The sequence below is a fragment of the Saimiri boliviensis genome, chromosome 2, assembly GCF_048565385.1.
Source record: "Saimiri boliviensis isolate mSaiBol1 chromosome 2, mSaiBol1.pri, whole genome shotgun sequence".
Classification (NCBI taxonomy): domain Eukaryota; kingdom Metazoa; phylum Chordata; class Mammalia; order Primates; family Cebidae; genus Saimiri; species Saimiri boliviensis.
In genome coordinates this window covers 36,366,553-36,387,792 of record NC_133450.1, presented here as the reverse complement: position 1 = coordinate 36,387,792, position 21,240 = coordinate 36,366,553, and the positions used below count along the sequence as shown (strand labels likewise).

The following is a 21,240-nucleotide window of genomic DNA, read 5'->3' as shown; positions in this document are numbered from 1 at the left end:
CAGTTCAGCTTTCTATTCCTGTTCTTGACCTATTTTCTTCCCCTATGAATCGGGTAACTCTGACTCCACACAACAAATTATGTGTCCATTGTTTTCTCGATTTCTTGTTAACAAATGCTAAACTATAAAATCTTACGCACTTTCATAAGCATTTTAACCAAGGCCAATACATTCCAGGGCTTTAAGAAGCCACAGGAGAAATCTAGGGTCCTTTGGCTTGTTGCTTTAAAGTGAATATTGAAGTTACCTAAATGTGGAAAACCACTAATCTGGCTCCCTACTTCAAATTAATTTCTGCCTCTTAGAAAGGCAATACATAATGCTTAACATTTAAAGACCAAATGAAATCAAATTATACTTGACCTGCATTCCAGCTATTCTCTTTGACTTGTCAAAGCCTCGATTTCCTCATCTGCAAAGTGGAGATGGTAGAATTTACAGTTCAGCAGAATGTTGGGAAGACAAGATGTTAAAGTAGTTTTGAACTGAGTTGTTGGTTTTCTAGTCATTATCGAATTTACACTGAACCTAAGATTTTATTCTGTGTGCAGCAACCAGAGTTCCTAAATACCAGTTTCTCCAGAACAGTTCCAATGTCTTTAGATACCCAAAGTCTGAAACGTAGACGAAACAGAAAGGAAAAGTTAGGGTGTAAAAACTCTGAAGGTAGACTGCTTAGACTTAAATTCTGGATTTGCTACTTTCTAGCTTTTTCACTTAGGACTACTCAAGTTCCCTGTCTCTCCAATTTTTCCTCTGTAAAATAGATGGTTAAAATAGTATATGCCCTCTCACGGTTATTGTAATGAATGAAGTAATATGAACAAAATACTTAAAAACAGCGCCTGGCACATAACTAAGACCTGCTATTTTAAAGGAGATGTTAAATGTTTGCAAAATCATTTAATACTTTAAAACTGTCTAGACTGGCTGGGCATGGTGGGCTCAAGCCTATAATCCCAGCACTCTGGGAGGCTGAGACAGGCAGAGCACTTAAGGTCAGGAGTTTGAGACCAGCGTGGCCAACATGATGAAACCCCATCTCTACTAAAAATATAAAAATTAGCCGGGAATGGTGGCACACACCTGTAATCCCAGCTCTACTCGGGAGACTGAGGCAGGAGAATCTCTTGAACTCAGGATGCGGGCATTGCAGTGAACCAAAATTAGCCGGGAATAGTGGCACATACCTGTAATCCCAGCTCTACTCGGGAGACTGTCTTGAACTCAGGATGCGGGCATTGCAGTGAACCAACATCGCTGTCACTGTACTCTAGCCTGGGCGACAGAATGTGTGAGACTTTGTCTCAAAAGCAAACAAAAAAACTGCCTAGACTGTCACTTGATTAGAATACAATATTAATAAAGATAGTGTTACAATTTGAGAACTAAACATTATTCCGTGGCCAATCATGTCAAAAATGCCTGGAATTGGTTGCAAGAAAGAATGAGTAATCATGGATGTTTATGCCAAATCAAACAGTACTAAAAACCTTAGTCACCTGATGCGGCCACTCAAATGCCTCATCTTCATATATGAAAGCACATTTTTATCACTTATAAATAGTAAAAAGTTACCTTATTTCTTCAAAATGGGAACTAGTTCTTTTTCTTAGATTAGCAAATAAGGAAGTATTATAATGCCCTCATAACTCATCGGCAGTCATTTATTAATACCCCAAAATGCAACAGTTGTCTCAAAGTAAGCCTTTTTGTAAAACTCTAATATATGCAGGGGGAAAAATGGCTACCCACTTCCCACATGTCTGCTGGGAAAGCTCTGGCTGATCTGAGCATGAGAACATGACTTAATAGTAAATTAATAAAAAAGGAATGACTTACTTTTAAATCATTTTACTCTGTTTATACCACAGTCACATTTAAATTTGACAGAACTGTTCCCATCACAGACAAGACAGGGACCTGTCATGCAAGGAAAAGTAAGTGCAGGTTTTCATAAAGCTGGAGAAGTACCATGGTAACACAAGAATGGCTGCAGCAGTCTCAGAAAACAGCGCCAAGGTTTGCAACTGGGTAGGAATGAAAGCTGCTCCACAGTAATTGGCCTGAGACCACTAATGCTTCCTAAGAGGTATTTCCTAATATGCCTGTTAAGCAGATCACGTGTAACACGGATGTAAATGGAGTATGATAACACTTCTGCAGAGTAAATTCTGTAAGTTCCTGGGCAGGTTTTACAGATCTCTTTCATCTAAGATGAATGGTTGCTAAATTATGATTCTGCAAAAGTAATCCCATAAATAAGATATCCAGGTAAATTTTATAGCCAGTGAAATTCTTAGGGCAAAAGATAAATAGCCCACAAATCAAATCTACACCCTGTGAATTAAAATGAAGCCAGTGTTAGGGTTTCTGAAAGAACCAGAACAGGAAGGATTATTCAAACAGAAGATCCTCGTCCTTCTCTTCAGCCAGAAGATTAGCAGGCTCCAACACTTCTCCAGCTGCTCTCCTTTGTTCCAAATCCTTCTCAGATTTTTCCTTTAGAATCTTTTTCTTCTCCTGTATTTTCTTTAACCTATAAAATAAAGGTGTGGGTGGATTTTTTAAACACTGTTTCCATAATAAGTAGATTTGATTTTTAGTTCTGTAACAAGGATAATAAACACCTATACCTGGAAAAAAAAAAACTTGGTACTTTTATTAATTTCATTGTCAGTAATTTATTTGTAACCCTTTTTTAAAAATAACAATTTTAAGCTAAAAATACATAATCTTAAACTGATAACTAGTTTAAGCTAATGACTGGTTTAACCTGAGATAGAAGCCTTTATTAGGTTATATTTTGAAATCCATTTTCTAATGGAACAGATTTTGATCATTCAGGCATTTTTTTAAATTTTTGGGTCAACACAACCCTGAATATTACAGAAGAACAGAAACTAAATAACTAACATTTGATAATTAAGATTATAAACCATAATTAGATGCTAACTCCAGGTTAGCATCTAATTATGGTTTAGACCCCTATGTCTTTCCTAAATACTCCTGCCTTCACCTACCTCCTATTTCTCTGAACTGGGTATACAGACCCCTGTACACCACCAGTTTAATATTTATCCCTGTTGACTCTAAATGTTCATAACCAATTCATGGACATGCATACTTTCTCTCCAAGTGCTATGCTAATTCTCTAATGGCGTCATTTATGTACTGTTTGGTAACGCCTCCTCCAAGTGCTTTATACCTTCTGAACATACTCAACCTGAAATACATATTTGTTGAATAACAGCTGAATTCTAGTTTCTTCTCTCAGTTTTTATGTAGCTGACACCCAATCTAAATCATTTCATTTTAAATAATAATCGAGGGCCAGGCACGGTGGCTCACACCTGAAATCCCAGCACTTTGGGAGGCCGAGGCGGGTGGACTGCTTGAGGCCAGGAGTTTGAGACCAGCCTGGCCAACATGGTGAAACCCATCTCTACTAAAAGTACTAAAAAATTAGCCAGGCATGGTGGTGCATAAGCTGAGACTGCACCATTGCACTCCAGCCTCGGTGACAGAGCAAGACTGTCTCAAAAAATAATAATAATAAAAATAATTGAGTCGACTAGTCCAAAGGTAGTGAGTTGTCTCTACTATTCACAGTCAGTTACAGATCAATCTCCTTGTTCTAATATTTTTCCCACTTTTCACTACTGCATTTGACTAACATACATTTTTTTAAAAAAAAAATCAAGTCTAAATAGTTTCTCCGAAAGGCCTAACTTGTTGGAAATGCCATGTTATAGGTACACGTAAAACTTGACAGATTTGTTTCCACAACTTTGGTAATATTTCTTGCTTCTTATTTATCAGAATGAAACACAAGCTGTGCTAATTCTAAAGAACATAAACCAACAAGTCATTCAGCAAATTGAGCTTTTGGAATATGGAAAACAAAAAATGATCAATAACTGCCAATTTCAACAGACCTGTAGAACTCTTCTCTCTCTCTCTCATCCAGCTCTGTGATGATATAAGCAAGAGTACGTTCAATCCGGGGAATGATGACTAGAGTTAAAAAAATATATATATATATATGTGTGAGAACTTCAAATCCCTTTTTTCAAATTATCAGTGCTCATTTGTATGAGTTATTTTTTCCTAATTGTAAAATTAATGTACATTTAATGCAGAGAACTTGGAAAATAAAAACACAAAGGAAAAAAAAGGAAAATGGAGCGTAACTGGACCATCCAAAAGAGTTAAGTACTGTAAATACAATGATATATACCCCTCTAGTGTCTTTTCTATGCACAGATAACATATTGGACCATAACAGATACAACACTGAATGTGCTGAATTCTACGAATATATAACATTGAAGCACAGATGTTATTTTAAATATAGTACCAATTACCTGTTAAAAAATCAAGCAGACAGAATGCTTGATTTTGAGTTTATATCAGTCATTAGGCTCAACTAAATAGAATTCATTCTGCTTCTAGAATGTGAACTCTGAGGGTGAGAACTACAAACTGTCCATTTTTGTTTTGCTCCCACTTTCATGTACAAGGCCTGGCACTAGCAAGCAGTCGAAAAAGTTTTAATGAGATAACTTGCCTGTAATCCCAGCACTTTGGGAGACTGAGGCGGGTGGATCACGAGGTCAGGAGATTGAGACCATCCTGGCTAACAGTGAAACCCGTCTTTACTAAAAATACAAAAAAATTAGCCAGGCATGGTGGCATGTGCCTGTAGTCCCAGCTACTCAGGAGGCTGAGGCAGGAGAATCGCTGGAACCCAAGAGGTGGAAGCTGCAGTGAGCTGAGATCACGCCACTGCACTCCAGCCTGGGTGACAGACTAAGACTCCGTTTAAAAAAAAAAAAGATAACTTTCTCACTAACACTAATATGGCCCCAAGCAAAGGAATTTCTTTGCTTCAGATTTTGCTTTCTTACCTGAAATTGAGTGTTTCTTTAATGAAAACTAAGTTTATTGAGAAAAAAGCACTGTCAACACTAAGCAATCATATTTTTAGAACAGTGAAATAAAAGGGATGGAAAATAAGTACATCAAATGGGAAAATTTTTTAGACATCAAGGAGAATGGCCCATAGGGATTTAAAATTACATATTTAATATACTCAAAAAGTTACACCATTCAACCATTAGAAAGAACTAAAGAAAACACCAAGGATCTACCATTAAATAACTGCATGAATAACTGGAAATGAATAAAACATTCCTTAATTTTTAAATCACCACTTTCTTTTGTGTGTAACTCCCCCAGATCATACAAATACTTCTATCAGAATGCTTCATAACACTTTTTTGCACTATGGACACACTTCTCTCTTTTCATAGTGGGCAGAGGCAGCTTCTTATTCACCTTTCAGTCTTCAGTACAGTGCCTGAATCATAGCAGTTTCATGACAAGTTGGGAGGTTTGGACAAGTGACAAAGCAATTCACAGTACCTGATACTCACCATGTTCAATGGCATTTACACGCCTGTTGGTTATCTTAATAGCTTCATCCAAAGTAACAAAGGAAGTCTAAAATAAGAACAAATTGATACTGTAAGCCTCATTCTTACATAAGCAAAGTCTTTCTAATCATTCCCTGATCACTTGACTCCACTAAGACTGCACTTGTAGAAAACATTTGGGAACCAAGACAACTTCTTTTCAGCATGCTTAAAAAACAAAATTCTTAGGCTGGGCGCATGGCTCATGCCTATAACCCCAACATTTCTGAAGGCTGAGGTGGGAGAATCACTTGAAGCTGGGAGTTCAAGACCAGCCTGGACAATATGATGAGACCTTGCCTCTATAAGGAACAAATCTTAAAAATTAGCTAGTCATAGTAGTATGAACCTGTAGTCCCTGCTACTTGGTAGTCTGTGGTGGAGGATCATTTGAGGGTACAGTGTCACTGTACTCCAGGCTGGGTGACAGAGTAAGTCCCTATCTCTTCACAACAAAACAAAAAATTCTTGTGAGATTTCCATTGGGCTAACACTATTTTCATGCTATTGATAACCTACATGTCACATTTGGAAGGTTTCCAAATCAACCTGCCTGGGCAGGTCGAGGGATCTTATGATTCATGGTTTCCATCCTGTCCCTGAGTAAGGAAATCTTAAGTTTCTCAGATGTTGACATACTGATTAATATGCAACCTACTGATGCTGAAAAATACACTGATTTGTTTCTGAATCATGAAGTTTTACTTCATTTACTTGCATATAGAATGTTTTAGCTTGTATTTGTAATCTGTAGCCAATGATTGTGACCTCTGTACTGTACTCTCCAATGAAAAGGACAACTCGGGAATGAGGAGTCCTCCCTTGTCCTAAACTTTGCCATAAAAGCTTTCCAACTTGTAGCAAACTCTAGAACACACCCAAATTTGTTAGTGTCTTCCCCAGGTAAATCCTCACATTTGGCTTTCAGTAAACCTGTATCAAATCATTTCTGCCTCAACGGCCTTTACCTGAGTTGACACTATTAGAATTTGTTTACTACAGACTCACCTAACTAACGTTAAGACAGAATCAAGCACTAATAACCTAGATACATACTAACTGGACAAGTAGGGGGAAAAAAGGTCTTCTGTGCACAAAACATGTTTATTTGCATTTACATTTAAATCTAGTATCAACTTGCTTTTCTCACTTAGCAAAGAGTGAAGCTGGGCTCACACTTTCACAGTTCACAAGGGTGAGGTGGTTCACACTTGTAATCCCAGCACTTTGGGAGGCTAAGATGGCAAGATTTGAGGCCAGAAGTTTGCAACCAGCATGAACAACATAGCCAGACCTCATCTCAATTTAAAAATTCCAAAATATTAGCCAGGCAATGTGGCACAAACTTATTGTCCCAACTACTTGGGAGGCTACGGCAGGAGGACTACTTAAGCTCAGGAGATTCAGGCTGCAGTTAGCCAAGATCGGACCACTGCACTCTAGCCTGAGCAACAGAGCAAGACTCTGTCTCAGAGAAAAACAAACAAAAAACAACAGCGTAACACAGCACATACATTTTGCTAACAATAAAAAGTAGGGGCTGGGCATGGTGGCTCATGCCTATAATCCCAGCACTTTGGGAAGCCGAGCTGGGTTGATCACCTGAGCCCAGGAGTTCAAGACCAGCCTGGGCAACATGGTGAAATCCCATCTCTACGGAAAATACAAAAAATTAGCCGGGCATGATGGCACATGCCTATAGTCCCAGCTACTCAGGAGGCTGAGGTGGGCCCAGGAGGTTGAGGCTGCAGTGAGCCGAAACTGTGCCACTGCACTCTAGCCTGGGTGACAGAGTGAGACATCTATCTCGAAAAATAAATAATTTTTTTTAATTAAAAGGGGCCAGGCACAGTGGCTCATCCCTGTAATCCCAGCACTTTGGGAGGCTGAGGTGGGTGGATCACCTGAGGTCAGGAGTTCGAGACCAGCCTGATCAAGATGGTAAAACCCCATCTCTACTAAAAATGCAAAAATTAGGTGTGACGGCACATGCCTGTAATCCAAGCTACTTGGGAGGCTGAGGCAGGAGAATCACTTGAACCAGGGAGGCAAAGGTTGCAGTGAGCCAACGTAGTGCCATCGCACTCTAGCCTGTGCGAAAACAGTGAAACTCCGTCTCAAAAAAATAAAAAATAAAAAAAATTTTTAAAGTAGAGACAATGGTACAAAAACCATCACTTCAGAAATCAAAATATTATGCTTGTTTTACATAAGATCATGGGAACAGTTGAAAGTACAAAGCACAGTATATGCTGACTCAAGACCTGACTCTCCTCCACTCAACTGTGAGAAATCAAACTACAGGAGTTCTTCAGGTCTTTTGCTACTTACTTGCAGCGAAGCTAGTTCCACCAGTAGTTCCACTGCTTTGGCATAATTCCTCTTTAATTTAGCCAATTGTTCCCCACCTCTGGCTAAACCAGTCAGTTCATAACCTGAAAGAACCAGTCAGACAACATTTGTAATTAGAGAGTACATCATCTTCCCTATAAAATTCCCCAAAAGGAGACAATTCAGAATAACAACAAATATGGAAAGATAAACTCACTAATCTTCGTTAAATGTAAACATGAACTGCCTGTCTTACTCCCCAAACACTATAGAAGCATGCTACTCAATACAGTTTTCCGTAAGGATACTATGCTAAATACAACTAGAAGAGAAGCTTTTAACCAACCTTCACTTAACTAGCTTGATGCCCCTTATTCCCTTTGAAAATCATACTGCCTGATGCCCAGAGTATAATGACCAGGTGACTCTCTAGAATGCTCAGGCTGGTCTCAAACTCCTGAACTCCAGTGATTTGCCTGCCTCTACTTCTTCATATGAAATGTACTTAATATTCTACATGATTTAATTAAATATTACATGAAACAAGGAAATGAGTGCCAAAAGAAAGAATATTATTTCTTTCTTTTTTTATTGAGATGGGGGTCTCACCCTGCCACCCAGGCTGGAGTGCAGTGGTGCGATCTCAGCTCACTGTAAGCTCCACTTCTTAGGCTCAACAATCCTCCTACCTCAGCATATTTCTGATAAAATATTGAAATATTTTAAGATATGTATAAGGCTTTATGACTTCCTAGCATAAAACTGGTTTTTTTTTTTTTTTTTTTTTGAGACAAGGTTTTGCTCTGTCGCCCAGGGTGGAGTGCAGTGGCGTGATCAGAACTCACTACAACTACCTCCCCAGCTGGAGCAATCCTCCCGCCTCAGCCCCACAAGTAGCTGAAACTACGGTCATGTGCCACCACACCCTGGTGATTTTTTATATTTTTTGTAAATATGGGGTTTTACCATGTTGCTCACTGCAATCTTTGCCTCCCAGGTTCAAGTGATTCTCCTGCCTCAGCCTCCCAAGTAGCTTGGATTACAGGCATGTGCCGTCACGCCTAATTTTTGCATTTTTAGTAGAGATGGGGTTTTGCCATCTTGGTCAGGCTGGTCTTGAACTCCTGACCTCAGGTGATCCACCCACCTCAGCCTCCCAAAGTGCCAAGAGGCATGAGCCACTATGCCCAACCATAAGACCTTTTGATTAACTGATCAACTACTGTCCTGACTATATTAGATAAGAGGATTTCTAACTCAGGCATCTCTCATCATCTAGCACCATTTTCCAGAACTTAGTTCATTTAAAGAGGAAATAGGAAATCCCAAAGATACAAAGTAATATAAAAAGATTCATACTTACTGTCAGTTCCTTCATGGTAATGTTCAAATACGGGCAAAGTAACACCTATAAACATAGAAGCATATATGGATTCACAAACCTTTAAGTTCTGTTCCTTAATCACAGTTTTCTGTGTTTCTTTTTCATTGAACTCAAAAATCAAGAAGTGAAGTCTGAAATTGTAATTGGTTTAGGTTAATGAATTTAGGAACTGCCTTCTTTTTTTGAGACACAGTCTCATTCTGTCACCCAGGCTGCAGTGCAGTGGTGTGGTCTTCAGCTCATTGCAACCACTGCCTCCTGGGGTCAAGTGATTCTCCCATCTTAGCCTCCTGAGTAGCTGGGACTACAGATACTCATCACACCCAGCTATTTATTTATTTATTTATTTTTTGAGATGGAGTTTTGCTCTTGTTGCCCAGGCTGCAGTGCAATGGCGCAATCTCAGCTCACTACAACCTCCCAGGTTGAAGCGATTCTCCTGCCTCAGCCTCCTAAGTAGCTGGGATTATAGGCATGTGTCACCAAGCTAATTTTGTATTTTTAGTAGAGACCAGGTTTCTCCATGTTGGTCAGGCTGGTCTCAAACTCCTGACCTCGGGTGATCCGCCTATCTTGGCCTCCCAAGGTGCTGGGATTACAGGCATAAGCCACTGCACCCAGCCTAATTTTTGTATTTTTGGTAGAAATCGGATTTCACCATATTGGCCAAGCTGTTCTCAAACTCCCAACCTCAAGTGATCCACTGGTCTCAGCCTCCCAAAGTGCTGGGAGTACAGGTGTGAGCCACCATGCCCAGTGAAACCTGCCTTCTTAAGTGTTCATTTCTATTCAAAAGTCAAATTATCCTGAGTAATAAGAAACCTGATTGTTAACGATTTTAACATGTAAAGCCAATCGACTTGTTCTAAGTAGAATGAAGAAACTACGGTGTTAAGATGTTAGTGTACAAACAGGTTAATTTTAAAATGTCACCTCTTTTCTTCCCAAAGGTTTCTAAAAGGTTGAAAAGTTACCTGCTACATTATCTTTCTTCGCTCGAATCTTCACTTGGGCTTTATTTACATTTTGGATAACTGTAGTACTGCAGAGAAAAAGAGAAAGCCTTTATTTAGCAGACTCTTTAGAAATAAACCTACAGACCCACTGGATAGTTTTAACATTAAATGAGACCAGACCCACCGGAAAGTTTTAACATTAAATGAGACCAAGAGTGAGGTGTCACAATTAAGTACGTTTTGATAACTGTCCTTTCTCCAGAAAAGAAGAAAAATCGTTACTGCCAGAGGAGGGCCTCTGAAAGCAGAGAATGAACATTCAAAACATTAGCAGTAAGAAAACAACCAAGAATGATTTTAAAGTTTGTGGATTGCTTATGTGTTCAGTCAGAGGTGTGGTACACATGGATATAACTTTAACGGTTCTTCTTTTGCTGGTATAAGATGGCGAAAACTTCTTTCTAGGTTTGCTGTTGAATTGGTTTAAGCTGGCATTCAATTCCTTTACCCTGGAACCTATCTTCCATATGGCTTTGTGTGACTTTTCAAATATTAAGTGCCTTCCTGACCAGGTGCAATAGCTCATGCCTATAATCTCAGCACTTTGGGAGGCCAAGGCAGGATTGTTTGAGGCCAGGAGTTCAAGATCAGCCTGGGCAAGGTGGCAAAACCCAAAACTACAAAAATTAGCCAGTCTCATTACCCAGTCTCAAAACAAAACAAAAATAAATATTATAGAAGTGTCTTCCCCGTAACTACCCTAAATACTCACATACCATTTACACACTATTGATGTACTCCATCAGTCAGAAAATTCAATGCAAGCTATTACCTTACCAGCACTGGCAAAAATTAAAGGCTATCACTTCAAAGGGCCTCACGAAGACCCAAAAACAGTGAAAACTCCTAGATGATAGGCATCATGTCATTAGGAAAAGACTAAAATCACAATCTTTAAAAACAGCTTCTACCACTGTCCCTAATTAGCCAAGTGACCTCAGGAAGGCATTTAATTAAAACTGAGAACAACACTTGCCTTACCTATTTCATAGTGTTATTTGGAGAAGTACATAACATATGTAAATTGGCATTTATAAGCCATTTTGTATGCTTTGTAAAGGGTTTACTGATGTCACCAAAGCAATGAAGTTCATGAGTTCATGCCTTTTAAATAATTCAAGTCTTAAAAATTTATCCTAAGGAAGTAATTCAGTAGAAACAAAAATACATATGTGTTAAGATGTTCAATGCACTTTCCCCAGTATTCCAAAAACCTGACAATTAACCCAAATATCCAGTATTAGGAGAAAAAAAATATATCTTGAGAAAAATCACACAGCCATGTTGAAAATCAGGAAAAATGTTTATGATACAATGTTAAATGAAAATGGACTCTAAAATATTAAGTATCCTGTGCTTGCAACTATGTGCATGTGGAGGATGATACTGGAGTTACAGTCATGGGGTTAAAAGCATTCTTCCTTATTATTACTGTATCATTTGTCCTTAATGCTTATTTCTAAATTTAAAAAGGCTTTTTAAATGAAATTATGAACCTGAAATCACTTTGCTTTGTTTGAAAACACCCCATTTAGTCTTTTTTTTTTTTTTTTTTTTGAGACGGAGTTTCGTTCTTGTTACCCAGGCTGGAGTGCAATGGGCGTGATCTCAGCTCACTGCAACCTCCATTTCCTGGGTTCAAGCAATTCTCCTGCCTCAGCCTCCTGAGTAGCTGGGACTACAGGCGTGCGCCATCATGCCCAGCTAATTTTTGTATTTTTAGTAGAGATGGGGTTTCACCATGTTGACCAGGATGGTCTCGATCTCTTGACCTCGTGATCCACCCGTCTTGGCCTCCCAAAGTGCTGGGATTATAGGCGTGAACCACCGCGCCCGGCCCCCATTTAGTCTCTTTACCTGAAGTCCCCTGCTGTGAACTTGGCTTCAGCTAGTGAAAAGGCAGCTTCTCTCATCACTTCACCCATCAACATTTTAGTCTGGAAAAGCATAAACAAAAAGCAGATTCAACCAAGCCTTCTGCAAGGAAAAATCCTACTATAATAATGTCTCTTTCATAACCATCAGTATTTTATGCTGGCTGTACATGTAAATATTGGTTTGATAATGATAAAACAAATAGAAATTTCCAATTTTTAATAGTTTTGGTTATGATCACTAACAATAATACAAAACTATGTGAGTTTTATAATTCAATTTTATAATGAAAACAGAATAAATGCATTAAGAAACAGAAAACTGGCCAGGTGCAGACGCTCACGCTTGTAATTCCAGAATTTTGGGAGGCCAAGGCAGGTAGATCACAAGGTCAGGCGTTCGAGACCAGCCTGGCCAACATGGTGAAATCCCATCTCTACTAAAAATATAAAAATGAGGCCGGGCGAGGTGGCTCAAGCCTGTAATCCCAGCACTTTGGGAGGCCGAGGCGGGTGGATCACGAGGTCGAGAGATCGAGACCATCCTGGTCAACATGGTGAAACCCCGTCTCGACTAAAAATACAAAAAATTAGCTGGGTGTGGTGGTGCGTGCCTGTAATCCCAGCTACTCAGGAGGCTGAGGCAGGAGAATTGCCTGAACCCAGGAGGCAGAGGTTGCGGCGAGCGGAGATCGCGCCATTGCACTCCAGCCTGGGTAACAAGAGCGAAACTCCGTCTCAAAAAAAAAAAAAAAAAAAAAAAATATATATATATATATATATATATATATATATATATATATAAAATGAGCTGGTCATGGTGGAGGGGTGCCTGTAATCCCAGCTACTTGGGAGGCTAAGGCAGGAGAATCACTTGAACCCAAGAGGCAGAGGTTGCAGTGAGCTGAGACTGTGCCATTGCACTCCAGTCCAGCCTGGGCGACAGGGCAAGACTCAGTCTCAAAAGAAAAAAAAAACAAAAACAGAAAACCGAATCTTTACTGAAGGACCTATCTTATTCCTTGACTAAGTACATGCTGATTTACTCAAACTAATCTCTTAAATTCACTGCAGTTGCAGTCAAAACCCTAAAGGTGTAGTAATTTTAAAGTACCTCTGAAATATTTAATTTTTGAGAATATTCAATAATGTTTTAGAAAGAAGAAAAACTGGGTCAGCTGTGTAGAGAGTTGGTTTCCCAGGTATTAAAAAGGTACAGCCACAATAAGGAAATATTAATACAACTGGTATGGGACAGTTAAGTCAATGAAATAGTCTATAGGGTTCAGAAACAACCCCAGGTCTATATGGAAATTTAGCAGAGACCACTCAACTGTTTATACATTTACAAAATGATAAAGCTATCTACCTCTTATCATACCCCCCCCCAAATTCAGACATAATTAAGATAAAGGTTTAAAGAAAAAAACTATAAAGTAATTAAAGAAAATGTGATAGCATATTTTCCTAATCATTTTAGGTCTTTTCTAAGTCTTATATGTAACTCAGAAGCTATTTAAAGAAAAAGACTAACAGATTTGACCAATGGAAAAAAAAATTTTTATCTTTTTTCTTTCTATTTTTTGAGACAAGGTCTCACTTTGTTGCCTGGGCTAGAGTGCAGTGGTGTAATCATAGCTCACTGCATCTTCAAACTCCTAGGCTCAGACAATCCTCCTGCCTTAGCCTTCCAAATAGCTGAGACTACAGGTGCATGCCACCACGGTCGGCTAATTTTCTTATTTTCTTTTTTTTTGTAGAGACAAGGTCTCACTATGTTGCCCTGGCTGGTCTCAAACTCCTGGGCTCAAACCATCCTCCCACTTCAGTCTCCCAAAGTGTTGGTATCAGCCACCACACCTAGTATTAACTTTTTTTTTTAAGTTAAAAGATAGAAAATCTTTTTATCATTTTACGCATTAGGCAGAATACACATAGAACCTCTAAAAAAAAAAAAAAAGACATTTACCAAGAAAATCAAATTGCCAATAAGCATGAAAAGCTCCCAACTTCACAAATAATCAAAAGTAGTACAGGGCCAGGCATGGTGGCTAACACCTGTAATCCCAGTGCTTTGGGACAGTGAGGTGGGAGGACCATTTGAGCCCAGGTTTTTGAGACCACCCTGGGCAATAAAGCAAGATCCCATCTCTACAAAAAATAAAAAACAAAAATAGCATTCATAGAAAATACTTTTGTTAAGTACATACAGGATTAAAAATAAAACACAAAAACTATAAACTCAGCACTTTGGGAGGCCAAGATGTAAAGACTGTTTGAGCCCAAGAGTCAAAAAGACTAGCCTGGGCAACATAGTGAGACCCCGTCTCTACTAAAAATTTTAAAAATGAGCTGAGCACGGTAGCATGCACCTGTAGTCTGGGCTACTCGAGAGGCTGAGGTGGGAGGATCACCTGAGCCCACTTTGAGACTGTAGAGTAAGATCCTGTCTCAAAAAGAAAAAAAGAAAGAAAAGGAAAGAAAATGTCATGCCATGCAGTAGTACACACTATGACAAAATTAAAATAAGGAATTGTAGAGAAGCAAATACGGTGTTCACTCTACATTGGGGGATCAGGAATAGCCTGTTTTAAGAGACTAGAACACCAAAGAAGCCAGTAAGTTCTGGGGAAAGAGTATTTCAGGCAGGAAAAAGAGCTAATGAAAAGTACCTGGAGGACCTTAGGAAGAATGCTCAATTGAGGTAAGAAAGGCAGGCAGGGAGCCAATCAGATCAAGTAGAGCTTTGCAGGCAAGATTAAAGAGTTTGAATTTTACTAAATGAACTATTTGATATTTGATACTTGTTAAACTTATAATGATATTTTTACTTTTGAAAGAAAATTAATTAAAATAAGTTAGCAAAAAAATGCCAAGGGCCATGCTAGATTATCCTAAAATAAATACTAGTGTAAGAGAAGTTCAGTCTACCTCTATTATCTTCTTTAGGATCTGTCGAAATCGAAGAGTTAAGGCATCGGATTTTTTCTTCAGGAGGTTTCGACCTGTCTGTGCTCCCTTTAAACGAGCCTTCATGATTGTCTGTGCCCTATATAAGCATAAACAAAGTTAAAGACATTTATTTACATTGTTTAAAAGACAAAAAGACCTCCCCACCAGTGTTAAAATTATCCTTTATTCTTTGATATAATGAGAGTGAGAATGTATAGAGAACTTGTAGCCGATGGGTTTAACTGATGCTATGGTTTGAATATGTCCCTGAATATTGATGTGCTGAAAACAATCTCCAGTGCAACAATGTTGAGAGGTGGGACCATTAAAAGATCACTGGGTCAAATGGCACCTGCCCTCCCCCATGAATGGATTAATGTCAATATGGTAAGATTGGGTTCTTTATTGGAGGGGTGAGGTGGTTATAAATGTGAGTTCTGCTGGGCATGCCTATAGTCTCAGCTACAGGTTTAAGTGGGAGGATGCCTTAAGCCCTTGAGCCCAGGAGCTCAAGTACATCATGGGCAAGATAGTAGTCAGACTCTTTTTTTTTTTTTTTTTTTAGATAGAGCCTTGCTGTGAGGCCCAGGTTGGAGTGCAATGGCGAGATCTCGGCTCACTGCAACCTCCACCTCCCAGGTTCAATCGATTCTCCTGCCCCAGCCTCCCAAGTAGCTGGAATTACAGGTGTATGCCACTAAGCTCAGCTAATTTTTTTGTATTTTTAGTGGAGACAGGGTTTCACCATATTGGCCAGGCTAGTCTCAAACTCCTGACCTCAAGTGATCCACCCACCTCAACCTCCCAAAGTACTGGGATTACAGGTGTGAACCACCACGCCCAGCCCAACTCCTTTTTTTTTTTGAGACAGGGTCTTGCTCTGTCACCCAGGCTGGATTGCAGTGGTGTGATCATAGCTCACTGTGGCCTCTAACTCCTGGTCTCAAGCAATCTTCCAGCCTCAGCTTCCCAAAGTGCTGGGATTATGGGCATGAACCACTGCCCTGACACTGTCTCTTTAGGAAAAAAAAAAAAAAAAGCATGTTCAACCATTTCTTGCTTTCTCATTCACCTTCTTGCCTTCTGCCATGGGATGACACAGAGAGAAGACCCTCACCCTTCTCAGTCTCCAGAACCAGGAACCAATCTGAAGTATTGTTATAGTAGCAAAAAATGGACTAAGACAACTGGTTTCTCAATACTGTAGATTTCTACCATTAGTGTTCCATAAATGAAAAGTTCATTAACTTACAATAGAAACAATTTTTTACTTAATACCTGGAATATTTATTAAATCATAATAAATATTTAGAGGAGCCTTATTTTATGAAGCTAACACAGTTTAAATATTTATTTGATTTGTAAGTCAAAATATATCTATGTTTTAGTTTTCACTGGAGGTATATTGAGGATTTAAAACTCTATCCACTAATATATATCAAAAGTTTAAACACGGCCGGGCGCGGTGGCTCAAGCCTGTAATCCCAGCACTTTGGGAGGCCGAGGCGGGTGGATCACGAGGTCAAGAGATCGAGACCATCCTGGTCAACATGGTGAAACCCCGTCTCTACTAAAAATACAAAAAATTAGCTGGGCATGGTGGTGCGTGCCTGTAGTCCCAGCTACTCAGGAGGCTGAGGCAGGAGAATTGCCTAAACCCAGGAGGCAGAGGTTGCGGTGAGCCGAGATCGCGCCATTGCACTCCAGCCTGGGTAACAAGAGCGAAACTCCGTCTCAAAAAAAAAAAAAGTTTAAACGCAATTATTTTCAGGACCAACAATTCCACTTTGAGGAATTTATCCTATAGATTTATTCCCACATGTATACAAAAACATGTGCAAGGTTAACAAGATGTGTACTCCAGCCTTATGGTAACAGCAAAAGAGAGAAACACGCTAAATGCTAAATACATCATAGTTCACCTAGGATGGAATGATATGCAGTCATTAAAAAAGACGAAGGTATATCTGTCTGTGCTGTCTATATTACACCGTCTTACTTATGGAAAGAAAGTAAGGAATAAATGTGCTTATATAGACACAGAGAAAAGTTCTAGAAAGGATTCACAAAAACTGACAAGAGTTTCCTTTGCTAAATGGGACTGGATGAAAAATATTGATTTACTTTTTACTACTATATTCTTTCATATCTTTTGCATTTTATACCACAATAATTTATCACATTTTCAATTAAAAGTGTGATATTAACATATTTTGATATCATCAATCAAGATCCTAACACCAATCATTTTATTCATTTGCAAAAGACTCTAGGTAACAAAAGACATGCATAAGATTCCTGAGAAGTGACAAGCTAAACTTACACTGAAGTCTTCTCACTTCCTTATTTCCATTTTTTTCCCCATCAGAAGCCCCAATACCAAATCAAGCAGAAACTGGCATTTCTGTTCTCACTGCCATATGCCACGTAAAATTTAGTAACAAAAAGTGTGCTGGGTACAGTGGCTTATGCCTGTAATCAGCACTTTGAGAGGCTGAGATGGGTAGATTGCTTGAGTCCAGGAGTTCAAGACCAGCCTGGGCAAAATGGTGAAACCCCGTGTCTAAAAAAATTAGCTGGGCATGGTAGGGTGCACCTGTAGTCCCAGTCACATAGAAGGCTGAGATGAGAAGACTGATTGAGCCAAGAGGTCAAGGCTGTAGTGAACTGTGATCATGCCACTGCACTGCAGCCTGGACCACAAACCAAGGTTTGGTATCAAAAAAAAGTATTTGGGTAACAAAATTCAACAATGGATTGTATAATCTAGAAACAGCATAACCTAGACACAGTGATTTAAGGGGATATAATAACATATGCCTGGTGTTATAAAATCACATGTACTAATAAACCTTTTTCGGCCAGGTGCAGTGGCTCATGCTTGTAATAACAACACTATGGGAGGCCAAGGCAGGTAGGATAACTTGAGGTCAGGAGTTTAGGACCAACCTGGCCAACATAGTAAAACCTGTCTCTACCAAAAAATACAAAAATTAGCCAAGTGTGGTGGCACACGCCTGTGGTCCCAGCTACTCGGGAGTCTGAGGTACAAAAGTCACCTGATCCTGGCAGGTGGAGGTTGCAGTGAGTCAAGATTGGGTCACTGCACTCCAGTCTGGGTGACAGAGGGAGACTCTGTCTCAAACAAAAACAAACAAACAACAACAGAAACACCGTTTGGCCAAATTCTTAGATTATACTGGAATCTTTTACCATAAGGCTAAGATAACTAAGACAATTCTAAAGCTGAAAGGGACTTTAGACATTAAAGATTAGAAAAATGAGGCTTAGAAAAGTAAAACAACTTTCTCAAAGTTACGCACTGACTAAAAGGCAGTGCAGGAACTTGAACTAGACTTTTGATTCCAGTGACTTTCCCAATTCTCAAATGAAGGTTCCAACCTAGGTTCACTGTACCCCAACCATGTGGATTCCCTTAAAGACAATAATTATCACTGGCTGACTTTGCACTGATTGGCCTCACAAGAGCTCTTATCAAGTGAAGCTGGTTTAGTTTCCAGCCTGAGCAGGACTTATCCAGCCCAATGTGTGGATTTAACATACTGTATTGTTGACACTAAATACCAGAACTTGGATTCAAAGAGCTGGATCAAATTTAAATCAAATTGTAATACTGCATATTCCAGCCAGTTTATAGTATAAAGGTGAACTGGTTGATAAAACTGAATTTACCATGTTAATTTTAATTTCCTCCCAGGGAATGGCATCTCTGTGAAATGGGCAATTATAATTCCTGAAACTGTAAGAGCAACTTGCACACTGAACACTAATATATAGAACCTGGATTTAATGAACTTCTGTTGACTCCAATTCTTTCATGTGTCTTTTATTTCCACTCTAAAATTACCTTGCTTTCTCTGGTACGAAAGTGGGTGAAAGTAACATACCACAGAATAATACTGTTGAATGGAGCTGTCTGTGAAACAAGCTGCCAGTGTATTTTCTAGCCTAGGGCTTTTAAACCTGTTCCTTTACATGTTTTAGAGCTGCTCAGCCCTACTCAAAAAGTTTGACCTTTAGCTAGGATGATGACTTTTCTTCCAGCTGAATCAAAGACATCTGACTACATGACAAAAAGCCTGCTGCCAGGCATGGGGAAAATATTTAGAGATTATTTCCTGCACCTGATTTTCCTCTCAATCAACAAGCTGAGTGCTTTCAAATAGTAGTTTTCACCTTCATGAGCCTACCATTTTTATATTCTAAGCCCAAAGATATCTATTTTTGCCTCTTAGTCTCAAAGTAAAAGCTCCAAAGTAAAAACAAAAAAGTTACCATTCTGACTGCTGTCGAAGATAAACACAGCCAGACATTTGTTAAAGCAGTGAAAACAGATCTTATTCAGTAAACCACTGACAGTAGGGTAAAGAGCTGAGTTCAATTCTGGTTTGTGTAGAGGTGACTGGCCATTTAAAAAGAGAGTAAGGGAACGGCAGGGAGCCGGCCACAGGTAGTGTCAGAGAAGAGAAAATTTACAAAGGGTTGGTCGGTGTAAACACAATGTTCCCTGGCAATTAGTAAATTAGGATTCTATCCTCCTACACAGACTGGAAGACAAAGGTCCCATCCCTTCTGATAACATTTCAAAGAAATGGCCCTAAGGTACCTGAAGGAACATTCTGAGTTGGAAGAGCTACATATTCACAATTGTAAACCTGTTCCATAAACGCCACTGCACTCCAGCCTGGGAGACAGAATGAGACCCTGTCTCTTATTTCAAAATAAATAAATAAACAGGATGAGTAGAAAGGGAGCAAATTATAAGGCACATTTGAGAAAATTTTGTCAAAATTTTCTTTACAAACTAGCCAAACACCTACAGTAGTGATACGCTATTTACCTGACAAATAATTCAGGCCTCAAAAGAAAGGCAACCCGCAATGAGCATATTCCCAAGCATGGGTTCTTTCAAGAAATATTTCTTGTGGACCTTCTAGGGAATAAGACATTCTTTCAACTTGGAGAGAGCCCACAGTCTAGTGGGAAGAAAGATACATAAACAAATGTCTGCCTTACAATGTGATGAGTGGTATCAACACAGGTCTGAACAAGGTGCAGCGGTGAGAGCAAAAGCAGTGCCTCAGAAACACAGGGATATTCTCTCACAGCAGGTGACATTTGGCGGGATCTTGAAAAATGAGTAAGGGGATGGAAGATCGAATCCGAAGCCTGTGCTAGGGCGATTCGATTCCATCCCCACTTTGGCTTAGGGGCCTCTTCTATATCGTCAGTAAACTTCCCTTCTCAGAGCGATTATTAAATCTCCTGGGCCTTTCCAGACGAATGTCTGGCTACTAAACTGTGAGGGCAGAGGTGGCGACGGTTCGGTTATATAAATCCACCGCCAGGCGCAATAAAGGTATATGGAATGGATGAACCCATTAATGAATAAAGACAGCGGACCTCCACAAAAACCCGCCGGCCGGGATCGCTCCGTCAAGCCTGATTCACACAGGAGGAATGCGCTAAGAGGCCGTCAGGAAGCCTCGTCCCAGAATCACGAAAAGAACCTGGGAAACGTTCAGGATAGGCCCAGGAAACAAGGACCCTCACCGGTGGCCCAGGGTATGGAGGGACAGACAGCACTCCGGGTTCCTAAACCTGTGAGAGTGGCTCATCCCATTCCTTCACTTACATTCGCGAGGGAAAGATTTCAATTCGGTCTTTGCCCGACATTCTGATGACTGTTCGGCTCGGGTCCCGGCCGGGCAACTGATGCTGCAACAGCTTCAGAATTGGCCTCCACGGTGACTTCCTCTACAGGAGTCAGCTGGTTGTGTCACCTGACCCCTCTCGTTGCTAAGAGGCAGCCGGCACACCCATTTTCACTTCCGCTTCCGGTTGTCACAATCGAGGGAGGGGAAAGACAGAACAGAGGCGTTGCCCGGATGTCGAGGCGCGCGCAGCGCGGAACCACCGCTCAATTCCGGTTCGCCTCCCAACCCCTCACCGTCCAACTTCCCTGCGGCTGCGCAATACGCGGCATGCGCCAGGCCTAAGACTAGGAGCTAAGCGTTCACGTCTTGTCTTTCTCCATCTTTCGTATATGGTCAGAGCGCCATCTCACGGTTAGCTAAAACTTTGAGCGAGGATGCATTCTTCAGAGGCAAGGAATCAGAGTCCTATGTCGTTCTTGCGCCTTGAATGTTACTTAGCTAAAGCTAAGATAGCGAGAAACCGTACTT

General features: G+C 40.0%; 1 protein-coding gene across 1 annotated transcript; it reads right to left on the bottom strand.

Annotated features, from left to right (window-relative positions):
• Nucleotides 1-1,838: 1,838 nt before the first annotated feature.
• ATP6V1D (ATPase H+ transporting V1 subunit D) lies at nucleotides 1,839-20,840 on the bottom strand. The gene is made up of 9 exons (XM_003924452.4): nucleotides 20,691-20,840; nucleotides 15,014-15,131; nucleotides 12,066-12,145; nucleotides 10,167-10,234; nucleotides 9,172-9,216; nucleotides 7,809-7,912; nucleotides 5,439-5,505; nucleotides 3,939-4,017; nucleotides 1,839-2,539 (listed from the first exon to the last, which is right to left on the bottom strand). The coding sequence occupies exons 1-9, from the start codon at nucleotides 20,729-20,731 to the stop codon at nucleotides 2,398-2,400; spliced, it is 744 nt and encodes a 247-aa protein (XP_003924501.1). The 5' UTR covers nucleotides 20,732-20,840; the 3' UTR covers nucleotides 1,839-2,397.
• Nucleotides 20,841-21,240: the final 400 nt, after the last annotated feature.

Bases quoted from the DNA above. Each gene is read 5' to 3' on its own strand.
- ATP6V1D (XM_003924452.4), bottom strand. From the start codon at position 20,731: ATGTCGGGCAAAGACCGAATTGAAATCTTTCCCTCGCGAAT. The intron at 15,132-20,690 runs GTAAGTGAAGGA...ATGCTTATATAG, and splicing joins GAAATCTTTCCCTCGCGAAT to GGCACAGACAATCATGAAGG. The intron at 12,146-15,013 runs GTAGACTGAACT...ATGCTTTTCCAG, and splicing joins TCCTAAAGAAGATAATAGAG to ACTAAAATGTTGATGGGTGA.